The 22,172-nt window shown below is 31.9% G+C and overlaps 2 protein-coding genes across 2 annotated transcripts in view; both read left to right on the top strand.

The window, feature by feature from the left end:
• Positions 1 to 8,315, top strand: part of LOC134684753 (uncharacterized protein MCAP_0864-like) — a 44,510-nt gene extending 36,195 nt beyond the window's left edge. The window contains exon 3 of the mRNA XM_063544060.1: positions 7,341 to 8,315. Coding sequence (XP_063400130.1) covers positions 7,341 to 8,315 — 975 coding nt within the window. The remainder of the gene's footprint in view (positions 1 to 7,340) is intronic.
• Positions 8,316 to 16,121: 7,806 nt separating this feature from the next.
• LOC134684001 (uncharacterized) lies at positions 16,122 to 21,195 on the top strand. The gene is made up of 3 exons (XM_063543299.1): positions 16,122 to 16,197; positions 18,350 to 19,053; positions 20,660 to 21,195. Exons 1-3 carry the CDS (start codon positions 16,177 to 16,179, stop codon positions 21,048 to 21,050), a joined length of 1,116 nt encoding a protein of 371 aa, XP_063399369.1. The 5' UTR covers positions 16,122 to 16,176; the 3' UTR covers positions 21,051 to 21,195.
• The last annotated feature ends 977 nt before the right edge of the window (positions 21,196 to 22,172 follow it).

Genomic DNA, 22,172 nt, shown 5'->3' with positions numbered 1-22,172 from the left:
TGAATCAATATTAACGCCAAAATATGCAATCTTCAATGACCTGACAACAGTATCGTAACGATATCCCTTCTTAATAAGTATATTCAAAGGTTTTGTTAGTTTCTGAGTTTAATACTGACATCTTTCTGCTTTATAAAGAATATTTCCATACAAAATGTATGTGACGTATAGGAAGTCTGCAAGTTAAGCTATATTTACGAATGATGTCCTTATACAGATGTTAAAATTTAGTAAATGTTTTGACTAGTCTGTGATATCGAAAACCCTGGTGTAATAATTTTTCAGTATTGCATACATTTCTCTCGCTAAAATCTGAAACATTGTTGCAAACACGAGCGAATCGTACAAGTTGATATAGATACACACCGTAGGATGGTGACAAGGGAACGTCACCATCTAAAATTGGTAGTTAACGATAGGAAATATAAAATCATCTCTTTTATCACAAAATTTTAGTATTCAGCTTTCCGTTAGTGATATATATATCAAGATCGAGGAAAGGGCAGTGGTCATTGTCAGTTTAACCTTTATGATTACTTGCAATTACTAAAAATATTACTTTTATATCAGTTACAAAGAATTAACTAAAATTTATTGATCATGATGATGGGTTGCTGTTTTATGTCTAGTGCTTTTATCACGAAGCAAAAGTACATAAACACACCCAGTCTTGACCTTTTATACGTAAAACATTAACAAGAAATACTAATAAATGAATAATGGTGCTTGGTAGTCATTACAAGTAGTTAATTAGAAACGCCCACATGCGTGGTCACTCTATTTTGATTAACCAATATTTGACAGTGTACTTCTAAACCCTACACGATGTGGCACACAGTTTTTTGTTTATTCCTGGAAATAAATCACTCCTTTGATGATAAATTCGACATGATAAAGTATTTATATAAGTCTTATAAATACATGCAAGATTACAATTATTTGAAATTGTATACAAGGTGTAACAAACAGAATTAATCACCCTAATTAGAATCATCTAGTTATATGTATTTGATATTGTGAGTTTACACCATATTTTAAAATGCACATCTATACCTTCATGGAAAATTTGTGGAACCCAATTTTCCAAGATCCATTTTTTGTATGGGTAGATTTTGATTATACACAAGTAGTTCTACAATTGGCGCATACATTTATTGATGATTCAACAGTAAGTGTTATACATTTCTTTATTTGTTGGTGATGACGAAATAGAAGTTCATTTCTTATATTGTATGATTTGATACAAAGTGTATAGACTAATAATAAGTATATAGCGCTGTACATGATACTTTTTCTAAAAATGTCTATGTTTTGCCAAAAGAAAAAAAAATATAAAGAATATGTTTTGGAACCTGTATTTCAATAGCGCAAAACAGAGATCAATCATTGAGGATTTAATGACGTTCGCTGCTCAGTTTCAAAATAAATAGCTTTCCATAACACTGGTATATAAGTGATAGGGATCTAATTGAGGAATCAAAAAAGCAAAAACAAAATAAAGGGTGCAATGCGCTTGTTTTCGAGATATTAACCAATGGAATTATGGCGGGAAAATGTTCTCTCTTGATTTTGCATAGCTTTATCATTGACCAGTTAAAGTTCTCAAAAACTATTTGAAAAAATTAAAATGTTATGGAAAATGGTAGGCAAACTTCCTTAAGAACTGTTGCATTGTTTTTTTAAATAATTTAATAGAAATGACAAATATGGAAAAGTACAAATATGGGACCAAAAGTTGCAGTTCTTTCCTGTTACTTTTGTTCCTGAATTTCAAAAAGTTTTTTCTGTGAATAAAGCAATAAATGAGAGATGCTATTTGCCGTTATCCAGTACTTGTGATATTCCATCAAATATCAATACATATTTTAAGCAATAAATTTGTCTTAAATTTCATACAGTTCTGTATATCGTTCTTACAATGTAATTGGTGTATGCATTGTATCGATTTATACAATAGTTCTCTAAGGTACAATGATTATCATTTAATACGCCAGACGCGCGTTTTGTCTACATTAGACTTATCAGTGACGCTAATATCAAAACAGGCGAAAAGCCACAGAAGTACAACAGCTGTTAATAACAAAAACAATATACTTTTTTGGGAAACGCGCTGACAAATATGTACATTTGTAACACGAGGCAAAGTATAATTACAATATTTTAACTATATACTAGGAAGAAAAACCTTCTACGCTTTGTTTAATGAAGAAATAATTTACCTTAATTATTCACTTCATTATTGTAATATATAGTGTCTTATATCTAAGAAATAGAGCCGGTAACATGAAAGAATCTAAAGTAAAAATACAAAATTTAGTAACAAGAACAAACTGTATTGAAACAAATCCGTTATTTTCAAAGTTAAAAAAATACATTAAAACATGTTGGTCAAAATTGGAAAATACCAGTAAACAAATTCATTGTCAAACAAATATGCTACTTAGAATTGCAGGAATGTCCAACTGTTACTATGACAGTACGTAACAAAACTAATGTTACGGTGCCATTTTACGTTTTATCACGCTGGTTCTAGGAAAACTATATATTTTTATGTTTCTGTATTGAAAACAAAAACCAGTTGCCTTCTTCAAATTCCAGTCTTGGATGAGCTTGGATTTTTAAAAGTTACCTCCATTTAAACTGTTCATGTGTAGTCATGTATTCAGGAAATAATGCTTTGTTCAATGCGTTATATATTTCACTCAAAAACAAAAACCAGTCTGTCCACCGTTTCCACAGGTTAAAAAACACAGTGATAACATGAGAGAAAGATTACCTTAGAAATGCCATATTTATGAAAAGAAAAAACCTATTTACTTGATTTGGATATTCTTTAAATTATTTGATTGTCAGTTAACAAAATGGAATACCATTAATTTGAATTGGTTAACATTTTAATCATAATATTCTATTTGAGAAAAAAAAAATATAAAGAATGATAAATGCCTTAGATACTTTAGTCGATATTGAAAGACAGGAAATATTCAATCAAGACTGCTCGTAATTCCTATAAATAATGACAAGCTGTTACCCTTTTATTAATTTGTTGACTTATATCATCCAAGACATGTTAAATATCCGTTTTCATGTCTGGCCAAGGAATAGTGTCAACTGACGTTAATAATCTGAATCAATTTGTGCTCAATGTGGCCTTGCATTATCTTCTAGTTGCAAAATTGTGATCGTCAAAATGTGGCACAACGATATCCCGGATGATGTTTTCGCAATATTTTTACCCTTTATAGTCCCCTCCAGAAAAAGTAAGTTCATTTTTCAGTCGATTGAAAAACATCCTCAAACGGTCAAACGTTGAAGTTCAAAAGATGTGCTGTTTCTGTATGCTGTTTTCCGAGGACGCCATATACGCAATCGCCCATCAATATAATGAAGTAGCAATTTGTTCTCGTCAGACCGATGAACTCGACGCCAATGTCTTAAAGTCCTATCGCAGTGATCACGTGACCCATGATGTCGAGCTCAGCAATGCCTAAAAGTCAGCCATGGTCTTGTGACTTGCCTACGGGCACGTGAATTGACACAATTTCGTCTGCGATTAACAGTTCGTATATTCACGCGACTACTTCTTTCTGAGTTGTGGAATAAGCGATTAGCAAAAGTGAAACCCAAACCTATGTTGAACCATAATTTACCAAAGATCTCAAGCAGTGTACTAATGTGTTCTAAGTTAATATCATCATAAACCACATGAAAACAAATTGTTAACTGTAAAGACGGATCTCTAGATCAGACTACAAAAAGACTCTCATCTATCATGTGCGGCACAAACCCAGTAGCATATATTTATGAGGTTATTTTCTATTGAAAGTCCTGTTGTATTTGTTCTGATTATCATCATTATAATTATTATTATTATTTTATTTGTTTTTGTTATTCATCTGCAAAATCCTTATCTAGTGATATAAAGTAGTTAACATAATATCACGTAGATGTGTTAGATATTTAATCAAACAGGTATTGAGCATTTACAACTCGTCTTTTAGCCGAATACTTTTAAAGTAAGAGTTATCTCCGCAAACATATTTTTTTAGATAACAGCAATCTGGTGAAATTTAATAGGAGTTTTCTTCCTTTCCAAAATTAATTTTGTACTGTTCTCCATTTTGATCTATGCTTGTGTTTTTATTCATCTGACACTTTTAAAGATATATATAAATGAACAACAACCAAATGTTTTCTTTATTGAAATAATGGTATGATACATTTGGTCTTAAACAATTCAATGACATATTATAGGAGTTGTTGCACCTGAAAGGTTTTAATTAAAGGTTTATTGATTAGAAAATGAGATTGATTCATAATAAAGCTATGTAGTAATTTCCAAAATGTTTGAGAACATATGAACTTGAGAAATGTCATGCGGAAGTGACTTTAAGTAAATAAGAAGTAGTCTGTTTTGTACTGTTTTCCTGGAAAAGTACATAGAAACCATATAAATTGTTTTCAGATAGGCCGGAATACATTGTACCAGAAACTAATTGTATTACTGTTTATGGGCAAAAGATATATTAACTGCAGAATGCAATACAATTTTATATATAAAAATAAGTAGATGTGGTATGATTGCCAATGAGACAACTATAGTTTTTTTCGACATATGGCAAGATTTCAAAGCACGGGTATCTTATTAGCATAAACAAAATGTCTTTCGTTATTCAAGTAATAGAAACACTGCCAAAACCACTCTAAATCTGAATTAATATGATTTAAGGAACACGATCCGATCACTTTAAATATAAACGTGTAGGAAGTCTTCTATTATCGTTCATTTGATAAAGTTAAAATTAATAAAACATTAAAGATCGTTTAAATTCAAAGGTAAACCATGCTTCTCAGAAAATAAAGCATTAATATACAGTTTACATTCTTTGTTTCAACTATCTATTAAATCCAGAAAATCTCCCATGTTCTAGTGTCTATACAATTATTTAAAGAAATAGACTCACGTGTAAACTTAGTTTTGTTTGTGAATTATTACATGTCAGCTTTTAATGATACCATCAAAAAACGATTGCATTGTAGAGTTTTTGGTATTTTCATCCTGAAACAAAATTTGAAAGAGGAATGGTTTTTAATTTGACTGAGATTTAAACATATGCATTTTTAGTTCAGTGTTGTTCCGTTATGGTTCCTGTCTGTGTATGTTGTATTGTCGTGTTTCTCAAACTGGTGCATTCATTTTATTGATAGTTTGTAAGTTCTCTTCAATAATAGTTTTAATGACCAATTAGTACCTTTTGTCTCTGTTTTGCACAAATGCTCCTATAACGGAGGAAATAACTAAGAGAAGATGTAGGAACCATAGAATACTGATGAATACAAAACTTCATAGGGTAGTGCTAGTTTGTATTATATTTTTTTCTATCCCGAAAAGTGCAACTCAAATTATGTCTCTGTCGATGTTCAAAGAACGGAGGAAATAACTGCCACATGTGGAGCAGGATTTGCTTACCCTTCTAGAGCACCTTAGATCACCCCTAGTTTTTGGTGGGGTTCATGTTGCTTATTCTTTAGTTTCTATGTTGTGTCATGTGTACTATTTTTGTCTGTTTAACTTTTTTCATTTTTAGCAATGGCGGTGTCAGTTTGTTTTAGATTTATGAGTTTGACTGTACCTTTGGTATCTTTTGTACCTTTTTGATAAAAGACTATTAAGAACTCTTTAGGTCTGATGAATAATCAATTTCTTCAAGCGAGTTTGATCTCTGTATGTCATGGTTGCTACGATAAAGGAGGACTTTTGTTACTAAGAGAAGAAGAGAAAAATCTAATGATAAATCAAAATTTATTTAATTTGAAATGCTTAGACTCGTAATAATTTCTCAATTTGTTTCCCCAACTGTTTTGATTCAATGATGCATTTTGTTGATGGGTTTATTTCTTTTGTAAGTTCTTCTTCCATAAGAATTTTAGTGTCCGATAATAAGCTTATGTCCAGGTCTTACACAGGTGCACCTAGAACGAAAGAACCTAGCTAGAAAATTGATGATTAAAATATTTCTTAGTGGTACTAGTTTGTAGTTTTTCTTTTTGTTTTCGAACGATTTAAAGTTCTGTCTATGTGCGATACGGCTGCTAATAAACGGAGGGAGCTACTAAGCAAATACAATTGAGAACTCTCTGATGATTTTATTTTTTATAGTGGTGCGAGTTTGTTGTCTTTTCTATCTAGAGTTGTGTGAGTTCCCTCTTTGTACTTTCTTACACTAAATAAAGGAATTTACTTTGAGAAGAGAGAAAAAAATCAATACAAAACTAGAATTGCCATTGCCAGCAATAGCGGATGTCACCCTGGTCCCCCTATTGCCACTAAACGGCAGATATTTTGAAAACTCCAAAGTTTATATATGCTTTGCAACATTTGTTTCAAATTTCATTTAATTTGGAGCATTTTGACATTTTTGCTGTTTTCATGGTAACGGCCGCCATTTTAAAATTTCCGATGTCAAACTGCTGTTGCATATTGTGCTCCCATTATCATATAACATTTTATGTCTGTAGAATTGATTAAACTCGAATTTTCTGGAATGTTCCATGAAATTTTTCAAACTGTTGCTGTTTCCATGGCAATGGCAGCCATGTTTTTAATTCCAAAGTCAGGTACACAACTTCATATGGTGATCAACATTATGTTATAGTTCAATCGACATTTGGCCATTCTGTTCTGAGAACTAAACTGGAAACAAAATTTTGGAATATTCCCTTATTGTTTTTTCTGTGGTGTGATTTTGGTACAGTGATTCAATTTGTGATTATCATCGATAGTGTATGAGTTGGACGTGTTCAGGACAATTTTATTTCAATTTTGGTGTAATTAATTTAGCTACGCTAATTTAATCAAGTACACCATGAAGTTATAAACTATATCACATACACTAACTATTGATTATTGTAAAATACTACAGAAAAACCGGCTAAAAATGTCTCCAAAAGAAAAAGTGTAGATGTCCTTTGCAGAATGTTTAAATTGACAAGATTGATAAACAATATGATCTCGTCTCATACAACATCTAGCATCCAGAGATTTATTGTATGTATAACCATGCAATCCCTCAATGTCCATGCCGAACTGTGATGAACTTTAAATAAGTACTGTGAAATCTAAAACTGAAAGCGTCATAAGTTATCTTTTTTTCGTAATTTTGAGATATTCCAGGAACAAAACACTATCGATATAATTTATAGATTCTTATAATATATTAAAGATAGAATGAGGGTTCATGCATAACATATATGAGCTTCTTGTTATAATGGCAGTACATATACATCTGTCATGTCTGTTGTATGATAATATAAATACTTTCACTGTTTAACAATTGCAGGTTTTATCATGTATTGGGGCATTGTCAGTGATAACGTACCAGACTTATTCCAGCAAACGACGGGAAGACAAAACTTTGAATGAGTTAAAAAGCAAAGTAGAGGTAGCGTTTGCTGAAATAAAGAAAAAACACGAGGAAAGATTGATCGAGTTGACAAGAAAAGAGATGAATGTTTTAACTGAACAAGCTGCAAGGATAGAAAAAAAAAGTAAAAGTGTGATTGAATTGATAGAAAAGGAGAAAAGTAAGTTAACGGAACAAACTGCAATAAACAAAAAAGAGATGGAAAAGTTGGTAAAATTTGTAGAAACAGAAAAACAAACGTTGAAAGAGCATGCTACGGAAACAGAAAACGAGCAGAAAACGTTATCCGAATTGATAAGACAAGAGAAGCACAAGCTATCTGAACAAGCTACAAAGACAAAACAAGAGAAACAAAAATTATCTGATTTGATACAAAAAGAGCAAGGAACATTAATTGAACAAGCTGCTAGAATGGAAAAGGAGAAACAAGCTTTGATGGAATTCATAGAAATGGAGAAAAAGTTGAATGAACAGCATGCAATGATTGAAAAAGAGATACAAAAACTAACCCATCAAGCTGCTAAGATAGAAAAGGAGAAAGAAAATTTGTCCAATTTGATAGCAAAAGAGAAGGAAACATCAACTACACAAGCTCAAAATCTAGAAAGAGAAAAGAACATGTTTATGAAATTAATAGGAAATGAGATGAAGTTTTTGAATGATCAAGTTGAATTAGTAAGAAAGGAAAACGAAACGGTAACAACAATGATGATTCAAGAGAAGAAAACATTAACTGAACAAGCTGCAAAAATAGAAAAAGAGAAGAACATTTGCACTAAATTGATAGAAAAGGGGGAGAAAGCGGTTACTGAACTGATTACAGGTAGAGAAAAACTTAAGGGAGATGTGGTAAACTTGCTCGGACCGGAAAAGAAAACAACAGCTGAATAAATAGCACATATAGAAACCTTGTTGGCAAAGCTATACTGAAGCAGACCTCAAGGAAGTAACACTAATGATTTACATTTACCTTTTTTACATGGTTTGCATATTGACAAATAGTATTCATTGATTAAAAAAACAATTTTACAAAACTCTTGCGTCCAAATCGCAGCCCGATATCCACAATACACAATGTATGAATCTCAAATAAAAAAACTCAAGATAATTTTATTTTATTTTTAAAGAAGACTCTGAATATTAATCCATTTAGTCTGGGTAAAAGCACGATACTTTCTCTGAAAAAAAAACTAAATACTGAATACTGTTCGGACAAAGATAACATTTGACGAATTCTGAAAAGCAGCTGCAAACGATTGGTCACCGTAGGGTAAGTTGAACAAAAAACGACAAAAGAGATGATTTCAGCTTCCCAATAATGAACTTTCAATTTCTATGTAGCAACATTCTGGCAGCCCCTGCATACGGAGCATGTTGGATGTGAACGGATTGAGTGTTTAGTCTTAGAGGCATGATTTTCTTTTTAGTTGTTAGTGACTTTGAACTAGCTCTCAGATAACTGCGAGTACTCTCAGATCTGTTCATTGCGTCTTTTTGTGTCGGGATGTATAAGTACCCGGCCACGTCCAGTTGTATTTTGTGTCTATCTGATGAGTTAAGCCTTTTTAAACTGATTTTTGTAGTTTGTTCTTTTGTTGTACTGTTATACCACTGTCCCATGTTAGGGGGAGGGTTGGTATCCCGCTAACATGTTTAACCCCGCCACATTATTTTAGTATGTGCCTGTCCGAAGTCAGGAGCCTGTTATTTAGTGGTTGTCGTTTGTTTATATGTTACAGATTTGTTTTTCGTTCATTTTTTTACTTAAATAAGGCCGTTAGTCTTCTCGTTTGAATTGTTTTACATTGTCTTATCGGGGCCTTTTATAGCTGACTATGCGGTATGGGCTTTGCTCATTGTTGAAGGCCGTACGGTGACCTATAGTTGTTAATGTTTGTGTCATTTTGGTCTTTTGTGGATAGTTGTCTCATTGGCAATCATATCACATCTTCTTCTTTTTATATATATCTCCTAATTGATACGAAATGCCCGGACTTGTATTCCCTATCATGATCTCAATGGTAGAGAATTGCTACTCAAAAGGAAGCTAGATATAAAACAAAGAGTTTCAAATGGTTAAGATGAAATTATCCCTTCGTAAATTTTACGTACGCCATCACGACTTGGTTGAGCGTTATTGAATTACTATTTCACAGATGATATCATATATGTTCCTTCTGTCGTAACAACAACACCTTCCCTTTCACGAATTCGATCTACGAATTAGACTATTTACAGGATTTGTGATAATATAAGCAACACGACGGCTGACTCATGTGAAGTAGGATCTGTTTACCCTTCCGTAGCACCTGAGATCACCCCCAGTTTTTTGTTGGGTTCGTGTTGCTTAGTCTTTAGTTTTCTATGTTTTGTCTACTGTACTATTATTTGTCTGTTTGTTTTTTTTTTATCCATGGTGTTGTCAGTTTAATTTCTATCTATGAGTTTGACTCTCCCTCTGGCATCTTTCGTCCCTTTTTGAGAAGAAGGCAGTATTTCCAAATATAAGTTGTCTCGTTCGTCATAGAATTTGGTGTTGATCAGATGACCGCTTTAGTCAATTTCAAGGTATATGTCTAGGAATGATCGCGATACACAACGTTTACCAACTCTAAAGAATCGAAACTATAAAGCCTTAGTAAAACAAAAGTCACCATTCTATTAAAATGATCTCTAAATTTAGTTTTATCTGCATATTTCTATTATTTCAAATTATCAAACTTTGCAGAATAATTATTAAAAACTATGTTAACTTTTTGTGCATGAACGTTTCGCATTTCCATGGCGCCATTTTAGCTAAATGAAACGAAACTAAGATTCAATAATTTGTATTAGTTCAACATGTGACGTAGAAGATGTTCAATCCGTCCGATCCGTCCGATCGGTCAACTTCTTTTAATATAAGTCTTACGGGTCGGTGATGCGAGTTTGATGCAAACTTGACTGGTTGGTGACTGTTAGAAGACTGCTTATTGATTGCTAAAACAGTTGCGCCTAAGGTTTAAAGTACTCTATGTAGTACAGGTGTTAGTTTGACATAAAAGAGGGACGAAAGATATCAAAGGGACAGTCAAACTCGTAAATCTAAAACAAACTGACAACGCCATGGCTAAAAATGAAAAAGACAAACAGAAAAACAATAGTACACATGACACAACATAGAAAACTAAAGATTAAACAACACGAACCCCACCAAAAACTAGGGGTGATCTCAGGTGCTCCGGAAGGGTAAGCAGATCCTGCTCCACATGCGGCACCCGTCGTGTTGCTTATGTGATTACAAATCCGGTAAATAGTCTAATTCGGTAGGTCAAAAGGGGATTGTAGTTACGACGTAAGGAACATATCCGATATCATTTGTGAAACGGTTATTCCATAACGGTCAACCAACTCGTGATGCCGTTCGTAAAATTTACGAAGGGATGATTTCAACTTCACCATTTGGAACTCTTGGTTTTATAGCTTCCTTGTGAGCAGTAACCCTCTATCAAGAAAATCATGATAGGAAATGCAAGCACGGGAATATCGTATCAATTGAGAGATATATACCCCGTATGCAGGTGCTGCTGGAATGTTGCTACTTAGAAATGGAAAGTTCACAATTGGAAAGCTGAAATCTAGATGTAAGTCAAGATATGAAGCCGACTTAACTGTATCTGTAGTATCCTTTATCTCCAATTCGATGGGATAGATGCGATCCACATAGTCACCAAATTTTGAATTGTTTAGTGAAAGAACGTCATCTATATAGCGGAAAGTAGAGTTAAAGGATATTGCTAACTTCTTATCTTTCTTCATAAGAAGTTCCTGCATGAAGTCAGCCTCATAAACTGTTTGACTTAATAAATTTACATCACACAAAGCTGGTACGAACTCGATGATAAAAATATTATAAAGTATCCGGCAGGTTACACATTCCAATAGATGATGTATGTTTTTTTACAAACTATTGTTAGCCACCTTTTACAGATATGACTTCAACAAAGGTTATTTAACATAAGATGGACCATATGTAGGAGCTCCTGTGAGAATTATTAGAAAATACATGTTATGGCAAAAACCTAGATGAACGATACTCACTGCTTTAGATCTACAAGATTGCGTTTACTACGTATAAAGAGTCAATGTCAAATTGCACAGGCATGACTGTTCAACTAAAAAAAATTTGGTCAAACCTAATTTTAACCTTTCGGTACAACATATTGATCGGACATAAAATTGAGAATGGAAATGGGGAATGTGTCAAAGAGACAACAACCCGACCAAATAAAAAAACACAACAGCAGATATATATTTTTTTTACAATTTTTTTAATAAAATTCAATTTAAGCGCTCAAACTGCGAATTTTCATCGAAATGTATAGGACAAAAAAGCCAGTTTCTAACTGTTTTGAGTTATCAATCACCAGAGGAAAACAACACTTATGAATAAACTACCTGTATGGAAGTCTAGTACTACGTTGGTGTAAAAAATAATGAAAATAAAAATTTTGGTATTGAATAAGGTAAAAAAAATGCTAAAATAAGGAAAATTGAGAAAAGCCGGTTTCTAACCCTTTTCAATTATCCATCACCAGAGGAGAACAACACTTATGACTAAACTACATATATGGAAGTCTAGAACTTTGTTGGTGTAAAACATAATGGAAATCAAACTTTTGGTATCCTTTTATTATTATTTTTTAAAATAAGGTAAAAAATGCAAACATAGAGAAAATTGTAAAATATGAGAAAATAGTTATCAAAGGTACCAGGATTATAATTTAGTACGCCAGACGCGCGTTTCGTCTACACAAGACCCTTCAGTGACGCTCACATCAAAATATTTATAAAGCCAAACAAGTGCAAAGTTGAAGAGCATTGAAGATCCAAAATTGCAAAAAGTTGTGCCAAATACGGATAAGGTAATCTATGCCTGGAATAAGAAAATCCTCAGTTTTCGAAAATTTCAAAGTTTGGTAAACAGGAAATTTATTAAAATGACTACATTATTGATGTTCATGTCAACACCGAAGTGTGGACTACTGGGCTGGTGATACCCTGGGGGAAAAACGTCCACCAGCAGTGGCATCGACCCAGTGGTGTAAAGCCAGTTTCTAACCGTTTTCAATTATCCATCTACTTTAAAACTACTAATATAGAAGTCTAGTACTATAGTTGGTTAAACAAAATAATGAAAATATAATTTTTGGTATCTTTTTTTCTTACTACATTTCATAGAAATCCATTCATTTAAACTAAAATTATTGTCCGGAAACCAATGTGTCTTCCGACAACAACGATGACGACACCATACGATCCCCTCAAAAAAGTGCGGTCGTATAAAAACTGAATAGATCCTCATTTCTTAACCTAATATATTCTGAACTGCCAATTGGCATGACCATATATCTTGTCCATTTAATTTTAATTTTTTGGGGTGAGATTTGAAATCATTTTTCAAAGGGCAACTTTAGTTAGAGGATGGATACCATGTGAGTACATTAAAAACATAGATATAGGAAGATGTGGTGTGAGTGCCAATGAGACAACTCTCCATCCAAATAACAATTTAAAAAGTAAACCATTTTAGGTTAAAGTACGACCTCCAACACGGAGCCTTGGCTCACACCGAACAAAAAGCTATAAAGGGCCCCAAAATTACTAGTGTAAAACCATTCAAACGGGAAAACCAACGTATATGCACGTATATACTTGATAGTGACAAAATCTACAAATAAGCTTTTTTAACATGCTCTTTGTTTTTGGAAAATTAAATATGATATGCAGAGTGGTTTATTGAAGGCTGTACCTATTACAATAAACTTTTACATTGTATGGTCTCTAAATGGAGCGTTGTCTTATTACAATCGTACTACATCTTCTGATTTTTATTGTGTATCAGAGCAGTTTCTTTTAAACTTTTGGAAATAGAGTCACTGTTTATCTTCATCACTTGGTTTGTATAAAAGTTAAAATATGACAACAAAGAATTATTCCCCTACGTTACAATTATTATGGCTTAAAACAAACTGTGATAGTACATGTAGCCTTGAAATTAGCAATCATATCAAATTTCCTTTGTTGATAAGACGGATAACTTGGCCTGATTAAATGTGACATATGCTTAGCTACAGTGTTACCATAACATTTAGTTTATCATGTTTTTGAAAAATCTTTCGACTTTTTTGTCCTTTTTACAGATTTTCTTATTATAAATTGATCACATTTTCCATTACTCTGTAATAATTTGGATTTTTTTTTATCAACACATAAACATCTTTTTTTAATCTATATAAACCCTTGCTTAGCATAAATTATATATACAAATATTTGCCTTTAAACACATTAACCTCTATCAAAATTGTAATGTTTAACATTGATGTCTCTCAAATACTGAAGTAAATGCCAAAATGTCACCAAAAGTCAAACATATACATAACAAAAACTTAAAAGGTATTGAAATGTTTTGTCGGTCACTTTGAGGGTTCCAAACTGATTACAGTTTCAAATGTGTTTTTCTTTTCGCTTAGTCACCTGAAAACAATATATATTTTGCGATGAAATTTGTAAAATCGATCTATATCGAATGCGTAAGAAAAACATATTGGAATACAAAGTTATTATTGTACTACAAATGCCCGATGCAATATAAATACTATCACTTTTAATCGCAATTATTCGCCAAATTTGTTTTCTCAATGTTAATGCGCGACATATAATTATGATTTGTTGCCATAATATATCTTGCGTAATCCTTATTCAACTGTAACAATATTTGGATCAAATAATTGTTGATAACGTGATATTATATAACTATTTAAATCCTCAATGTACACATAATGAAATAAGAATTGCACATCATAGTAAGGTACTGTTATAGCGTTTTGTTTAAAACATTTATTTATAAACATTTAAACACGAATTTGACCAAATTAAATATATAAAGGTGTAAATAGTTTGAAGGACTCTCTGTACATTTTGATAGACTAATGCAAAAGTACATACGATTCCTACCATTGATTTATTAAATGAATCTTTGGAAAACGTCCAGGAATTGACACAACCTGAATGAAAAGATATAATTATTTAGTTCTTGGACGGGTAGATCGGTTTTGATTTATATCTCTTCCTTCGAAAATTTGGCATATCAATAGACTTTACATTGATAAAATTCAAGTTAACTAGGAAGAAAAAGTTTCTGAGAACTTCCTTCCACATAACTGGTTTACATATGTTTGTGGTTCAACGCAGCACGCAGAAGACATATCAATGTATTTTTCACGATAGTTTAACAAAACACTGTTTTGAACCATTGAAATATTCTTTTGTAATTATTGACACATAAAGAAAGATGCACTTTAAAGTCATCCCACAGAAATAAAGACGACTCTTCTATTCTATAGAGTGTTTTTTAAGAGCTTTGTAAGAATGATTTAAAAGCATAGCTTGTATACTGTTTCAATCAATGTTAATTTTGGCCACGATAAAAGTCATATACAATTTAATATCTTCCATGACCACTTAATCCTAATTATAACTAAGAGATGTATATGAATACGTTCACTCTTATTCTCTCATATGAAAGATTGTGAAACGTGTTGTTTAGTATACATGTTTATGTACGAAGTGTCCAGATGCAATGTGCAACTGAATTGTTGAAGGTGCAGTTTCATATACGAATCGAAATAATATACGATAAGATATCTTCTGATTTCCAAGAAATAGTCATTCAAGCCTGAGATTTTCTTTTGCAGACTTATCTTTCTGAACTTTACATGCGAGTATAATTTATTGTACATAAAATACATTATTTAAGACATGAAGATACTGCTATTCAAAGTCCTATCACTTTAGAAATCTTTTTTTAAGCACACATATTGATTATACATGTTATATGTATTCGGATATTGCGTGAACTTTTAACAGTATCTCCATTGGTGTTTCTTGAATAGATTTAATAGAACTTTGATTATTTCCTGGACTTTGATGTAGTCTACGATTCTATATTGATATTTTTTTATTGCTGTTTTTTATATGGTTCGATTATGATAGTAATGTTGATGTCTCATACGTTTTATCTAGCAAAATATATTATACGTAATTTTAGGGAATGTATTATATGTTTATTTATATGCATTCAATGTAATAATTATAATTTCAACAAATGATTCAATAAAGTCGTATTTTCAAAACATGAAGAAGAAAAAAAGGTATTGCAATGTTCAGTAAAAATATGAATGCATAACATTAAACAATTTAAAAGTCAATTCAGAAGGTATAAACAAGAAATTGATCAAAACAATTTTGTTACCGAATCAAATGCATGACGGTGTTTTTACAAGAACTACCGATATATGTTTTATGATTAACTTAAAAGAACCTGTCCAATAATTTCACAATATATACTATTGATTTAGTATTTATCGTCCATTAAAAACTTCCAGGAATTCAAAAGTAGATTGTTTGTAATTCAAGGAATAAAAAAAGCATAGTCAAATGTTAACGGGAAGATCGGATTTTAATATTTTGCCTGTAGAAATCCTTTATGTATTTATACAATTTAATTGAATGAAAAATGCTAGTTATTCAATGACATGAATTAGGTGAAACGCTCTTCTCAGAACTACATTTGTATGTAGTGTGTTATTGGTTTAATTTGTGTCACTTTACAACTCTGACAATATATAAAACAAAATGCGTTTCTGGGAACCAATTAATAATTTAAGACTTATAAATAGGGTTGAATTTACTTAAGTCAACATACAAATTCATGGACGACTATTCAATAAAGGTGAGGTATAATATAATATTTATGACTGATTGCTAAAACATTTTTATTTAACTTACATACATGTATATGGGAAGCTCATAATTTTCGTCAATGACTTAAAAATATAAATATCATAAAACAATGTACATGTATGTGATTTTTAAACTGAATGTACAATCTACTCTATCCTACGAAATACGTAAGTGTGTATTCATATAAAGGAAGTAATTACTTTTTGAATGTCAAACATTTGTTGGAAGTACCTACTAAATTGCATGCTATCTTGGTGATATGTAATCTGTAGGAAGTTGTCTACCCATTTATCACTTTGCCGCATATATGTCATGATATTATTTCAAAAGTCACAAATCCGTTTAAATGGGCATCTAAAAAGCCAGAAAGTTAAATTTTTATAATGTTAATTTTTTTTTCTTCAAACAAATGAACTATGTCAATTTGTCATGCTTCGATACCATAACTGCGTTTTAGTTTTTACTAGGTTTTTTTGTTCGATATGGAAACTCCGTTTATCTGAGTTATAGAAATAATAATGGGGACTAACTGTGCAACAGTTGTTGCAGAGATGTTTCTGTATTGTTAAGAGTTATAATTTTGACTAACATCACAGAGGCGTAGCACCAAAATGTATATTGGTACGGCAGGAAATTTTATGAGTCGCGAAGCGAGTCATCCCGCCTCGTAGAGCCGGTTACTCGGCAGGGGTTCGGGGCCGTTAATAAATGGTGCAATATCCGGCATTCTGACCCTTTTCTGACACTGAAATTTCGCTCCATAAAATTCCATTTTTTAAGTAATGAACTTCAAAATCCAAAACAAAAACGTTGAGATCTCATAAATATGTTTAACCCCGACGCATTTTTGCGCCTGTCCCAAGTCAGGAGCCTCTGGCCTTTGTTTGTCTTGTATTTTTTGAATTTTAGTTTCTTGTGTACAATTCGGAAATTAGTATGGCGTTCATTATCACTATACTAGTATAAATTTGTTTAGGGGCCAGCTGAAGGACGCCTCCGGGTGCGGGAATTTCTCGCTATATTGAAGACCTGTTGGTGACCTTCTGCTGTTGTGTTTTTTATATGGTCGGGTTGTTGTCTCATTGAAACATTCCCCATTTCCATTCTCAATTTTATGATATATGTGTCGAAAAAGTTAACAATCCAACTGGATAGGAAAAACGGAATATCTTAGCTAAAACTAGTACTTTCAATTTATGTTGGACACCTGGTTAGGGTAGTAGGGGTCTTGGCATGCTGGTTTGAAATTATAAAAATGTACAAATAACTTAGAATTAAGTCTCGTGATGCCCCCTCGAAACATAGAACAAACGACGATCAGCAAAGACCAATATTTGATAAAATTATTTGAAAACACGTTTAATTATTTGTGGCCAATATATTAAAGATTTTATGGACTGTTTCACACCATAAGGGTTTATCTATAACTTGTTTAACTGCCATTCACACTAACATCATGAACATGGCCGGACATTTTTAATCCAATTTGTATTTAAAAATCTCTACCGTGTCATGAAAACATATATCATTTTTATGTTTTAACATGTATGATTATGCTAATAATAATGCTGTGCTATCCTAATATTAATTTACATTTACATGATATAATCTTCGTAGATTTTTTGCAAATCTATGATATTTCTTGTCATGACAACATATATTTTTAATTTGTAAACATGTATGAAAAAGATGTGCCGCTCTTCATTAGCAATAATTAGATGATAAGTTGACATCAGCATGATACATGTAATCATTCAATTTTAATTTTCATTTAAAAAAAAATCAAGTCGTTACCTTCTACGACTTTACTTGTCTTTATGTTGCTATAGTTTATATGTTTACGCCTTGGATATGAAGTGAAATCTACGGATATATTACGCTGAATGAACTCTACGCAAATTGCACGCTTACCTGATTACTAGTCAATTATCGCACTATCTAATAATTAGCTGTCCAGTCACAGTCTCTATTGTTCCACCTGTCAGAACCTAAAATTACGTATTTTTTGTATGCAATAGCGGCAACGAAACGTTTAGTAATCAACCACTACATGTAAATCAATCAATTTGTAATTTTATATTCCATTTAAACACTAACAACATATCTGTTTCCAAGAAAGATGAAAGTTCTTCTCGTTTTAGGTAATATCATGGATCGGAATATCGTTTGTTACTACGTACCGAACTGTTTTGCTAAAACCACCTGAACAGGTATTAGTACCTCTAGATGGAGGTGGTAGAATTAGTAATAAAAGAGAGTGGAATGAAGGCTTACCATGTTTACCAGAGCCGTCAACAGAAAAAACGTTAAGAAATTTGATAAAACAAGACACAGACAATTTGATAAAATGGATCCGAGGAGACGTCCAAATAATACAAAAATTGATGAAAGGAAACGACAAAAAAATACCCGAATGGACGAAAGGAGAAACAGACACATTACATGAATCCATGAAGTTTCAAATGATCTCATTCAACAGACAACCATCGTTATTAACGTACCAAATTATAGTTGTACAAAATTTAACGACCGATCAAGAAACGTTAATAAAATGGGTTGAAGAAAACGACAAATCGTGTACTGTGTGTAGCGAAGAAGACAAGAGAATATTGACAGAATGGATAATAGACAATCAACAAACTATAACGGAATCGATCACGAAAGACACCATGCAGTTTTATGAAATGATACAAGGACTCGACTACACATTAGACGAAAAGACTAAAAAAGATATAATAATGTTAACCAAAACGACAGGGCGATCATCCATTAATACGCACAGACATTATAATATCATTTTATCAAAAACAAGCAATAAGAACACGATGACTGAAATTGGAGAGAGGTAACTGTTTAAATACATTTATATTAAATATTTGCAAATAGTTTTGGTAAAGTAGACTTATTTTATGAACAATGATATCAACATTACATGCTAGCTATAGATTCAATGAAACCGAAAATCATTTAAGTCATCATTAACCATATTAACCTCCTAGATAAGGACAAATTTAAAACAAGTTATAGGCAAATATGTGTCATGAATATTTCTTATCTTGTCTCCCAATTGACCTTTTGACATTATAACATGTATAATTCGGATGTCATGTAGAAATTCAAAGTCAGATGTATTTTTTTCCTTGCTGGCTGTTGAACTAAAACAAGAGAGGGTTTCAAGTTTCCTTTCGATGGGTTTGCCTTTTAGTTTGATATTCCGGAATATAACAGTTGTTTTCCATTTGTTTGATGTCTTACAGCTTTTGATTTTGACATTTGATGAAATTTCCTCGCAGTTCGGCATTTTTGTGAATTTACTTTTTAAGAAAAACTAAATATTGATAAATAAAGGCAACAGTAGAATACCGCTGTTCAAAACTCATAAATCCATGGACAAAAAACAAAATCGGGGTAACAAACCAAAACCGAGCGAAACTATAGATTGAACGATGTAAAAGGGTAAACAAAAAAATCCATGATATGTTTGGGTTTTTTTTTCACAGAAACCCGCTTCGAACGCTTCAAATTATATCTATGTTGTTTAATTTAATTTAGTTTAATTTAATTGTTTCAACTTTTACCATAACAAATCATTTAACCTGGTCATGGACTGTTTTTCAAACAAAAATGAATGATAAGAAAATTGGTCATTCGGATATTTCCTGATTAATTTCTTTTTTTAAAACTCGAAAATATACATATTACAAGTTCAAAATCAGAATCACAATTCAAACAATACAAATTCACATTTGTTAAATAAACCTAAACCAGAGGAAACAAGCTGTCCATATTTTATCTTGTTTTATTTCAGTTTATTGATGTGCAATTTTGTTATCAATGAAGCGAGTATACATGATGTGATAGTATATTTTGTCTTTTAAATCCCGTCCTATTGATTTCTTAATTTAGAAATCATTTAAAGTTTTGCTTCTAGTCGAAACGCTTGTTCTTTTGTTTAACGTCATATATGTATTAAGATAACTTCGTAGGTGTGTGTGTCGTTTGTTGGTATGCATACCGCCACATTCATTGTTATTGACCTACTTGCCTAGGAAACACATTCCTTTTTTGGGCTTGTATTTATCTAAATGGAATGCACATAAACAAATTTGTAAACGGTAACATCAAAACTTAAAGAAGCAATAATGAGTAACAAAATACCGCATTTAATAGAACTCGCGGTAACACCTCTGTAAATGATATTAATAAGACGGTTCGGTTAGTGTGCTTATGCGATAACTCGCCATTAAAGGCACAAAGTATACAACAGAGATTGCTTGTCAAAACCACGAAAGCGTTGTCTTTTCGAAAGCAGCAAATCGTGCTTGTTTCTTTAAATCGATCATTGACATTTTATTTCGTACTTATTACATCTATTTTGGTTTTTTTTTAAATTGCATATGATAATTATCATATAATCAACAATCATTATCAATTTTGTTTATATTTTACAGGTCTCTGTTTGAACCAGGATGTCCTTTTGCCTTAAATATAACTTCAACACAAATTGAATTAAAATGGGAAGAACCAAGTGTAGGTGCTGGTTTTATTGACTTGTATAGGATAATGTGTGAGGAAAAACACATTAGTGTGACATGTTTCTTTGAAACTCCTGGAAATTCTTGCACGTATGTCGTAGAAGGATTGAAGCCTAACACTGAGTATGCATTTAAAATCCAAGCAGTCAAGAACGGTCAAAACAGAGGACCCTTCAGTGAAACCTTGACAGTACCAACATTGGAAATATCGTGTGATAGAATGGCCGAGTTAGTATACGTTTTGTTTTACATTGCAGTGTTAGTATGGTTTACGTACTTATTTTTTTATACTGTGACTACAACATAAATGATTTGTGCCACTATTTATCATGATTTATACATCTTTCATTATTCACGAGAACATTAAAGATGGAAAAGTAATAATATATTGTATTTTACGACAAGATTTAACAGGTATCAAATGCCGGAACATTGTTTGTAATTTGTCGGCTGTAAACATTTTTTTTTGTTTTCGTTAGTGAAATAACAGAATAAGAAAGTTTTTTTTTAAACTGCATAATTATAAATATCAATGAAATCACTTTTGAAAAACTATATTAAATAAAATGTTTGATATATGAATTTTTTAATGTTTTTTGTTAAATTTTGTATATTCAATCACTCACTTTTCTTACTTCATTCAGTTGAAATTATGCATCATCATGCCAAATATATACAACGGATTTTACTTAAAATTCTTTCAAGTGATTTGATAAAATCGTGATTTAACGTGTTTAGTTTATTTTGTCTTTTATTCTTTTACTCCTGAGTATTTCGTTAAAATTAGGAGAATGTACATACATTTTATTATATTAGGCGTACAAAAAGAGTAAATATCGATACTTTTTTAAAACTTTTTATACAGTTAAAGATGGCTTCCGAAATATTTTGATGATATGAATTCAACCAGCAATGTCAATCAGATGTGGACGCAGCACTGTTCTTAAGATCTAAATGTTCTGTAAAATTTTCAATCCTTTCCGAAAAATGTTTAACAATGTTCTTTAATCTAACTTTCATATATCAGATTAAAGTGAGTCCTTATATTCCAACAATCGCTATGAACCTGCAATAATTGATATTGTAGAATATAGAGGTGCTGCTTCATATATTGATAACATCTTTGATAATGACTCAGTTCGACGACTTCACACATGATTATTTTCACTTACCAAAAGTCAAATTTCTATGTCTTATCAGTATCACACTATATGTACCATCTGTCCCATCGTATGGCGTTTACATACCTCAGTTGAAACGTTACGGACATGTATCTTCACACTATACGGGTTTTATCAGTAGAGGTTTGATTCTTACACAAAACCTCGTCAAATAGAGGTGTGGGGAATACACTCAAACATGTATATGCATTTAGGAATGAAAAAAAAATCAAGCTCTTAGATGTATCAATTGGTTTAATTGTTATTTT

Source organism: Mytilus trossulus, chromosome 9 (genome assembly GCF_036588685.1).
Source record: "Mytilus trossulus isolate FHL-02 chromosome 9, PNRI_Mtr1.1.1.hap1, whole genome shotgun sequence".
NCBI classification, from domain to species: domain Eukaryota; kingdom Metazoa; phylum Mollusca; class Bivalvia; order Mytilida; family Mytilidae; genus Mytilus; species Mytilus trossulus.
Note: the sequence above shows the minus strand (reverse complement) of the source record. Positions and strands in the feature narration are given on the sequence as shown.

Coding starts and splice junctions, on each gene's coding strand:
- LOC134684001 (XM_063543299.1), top strand. CDS start 16,177: ATGGACGACTATTCAATAAAG. Junction 16,198..18,349: donor TGGACGACTATTCAATAAAG/GTGAGGTATAAT, acceptor TTCTCGTTTTAG/GTAATATCATGGATCGGAAT. Junction 19,054..20,659: donor ATGACTGAAATTGGAGAGAG/GTAACTGTTTAA, acceptor TATATTTTACAG/GTCTCTGTTTGAACCAGGAT.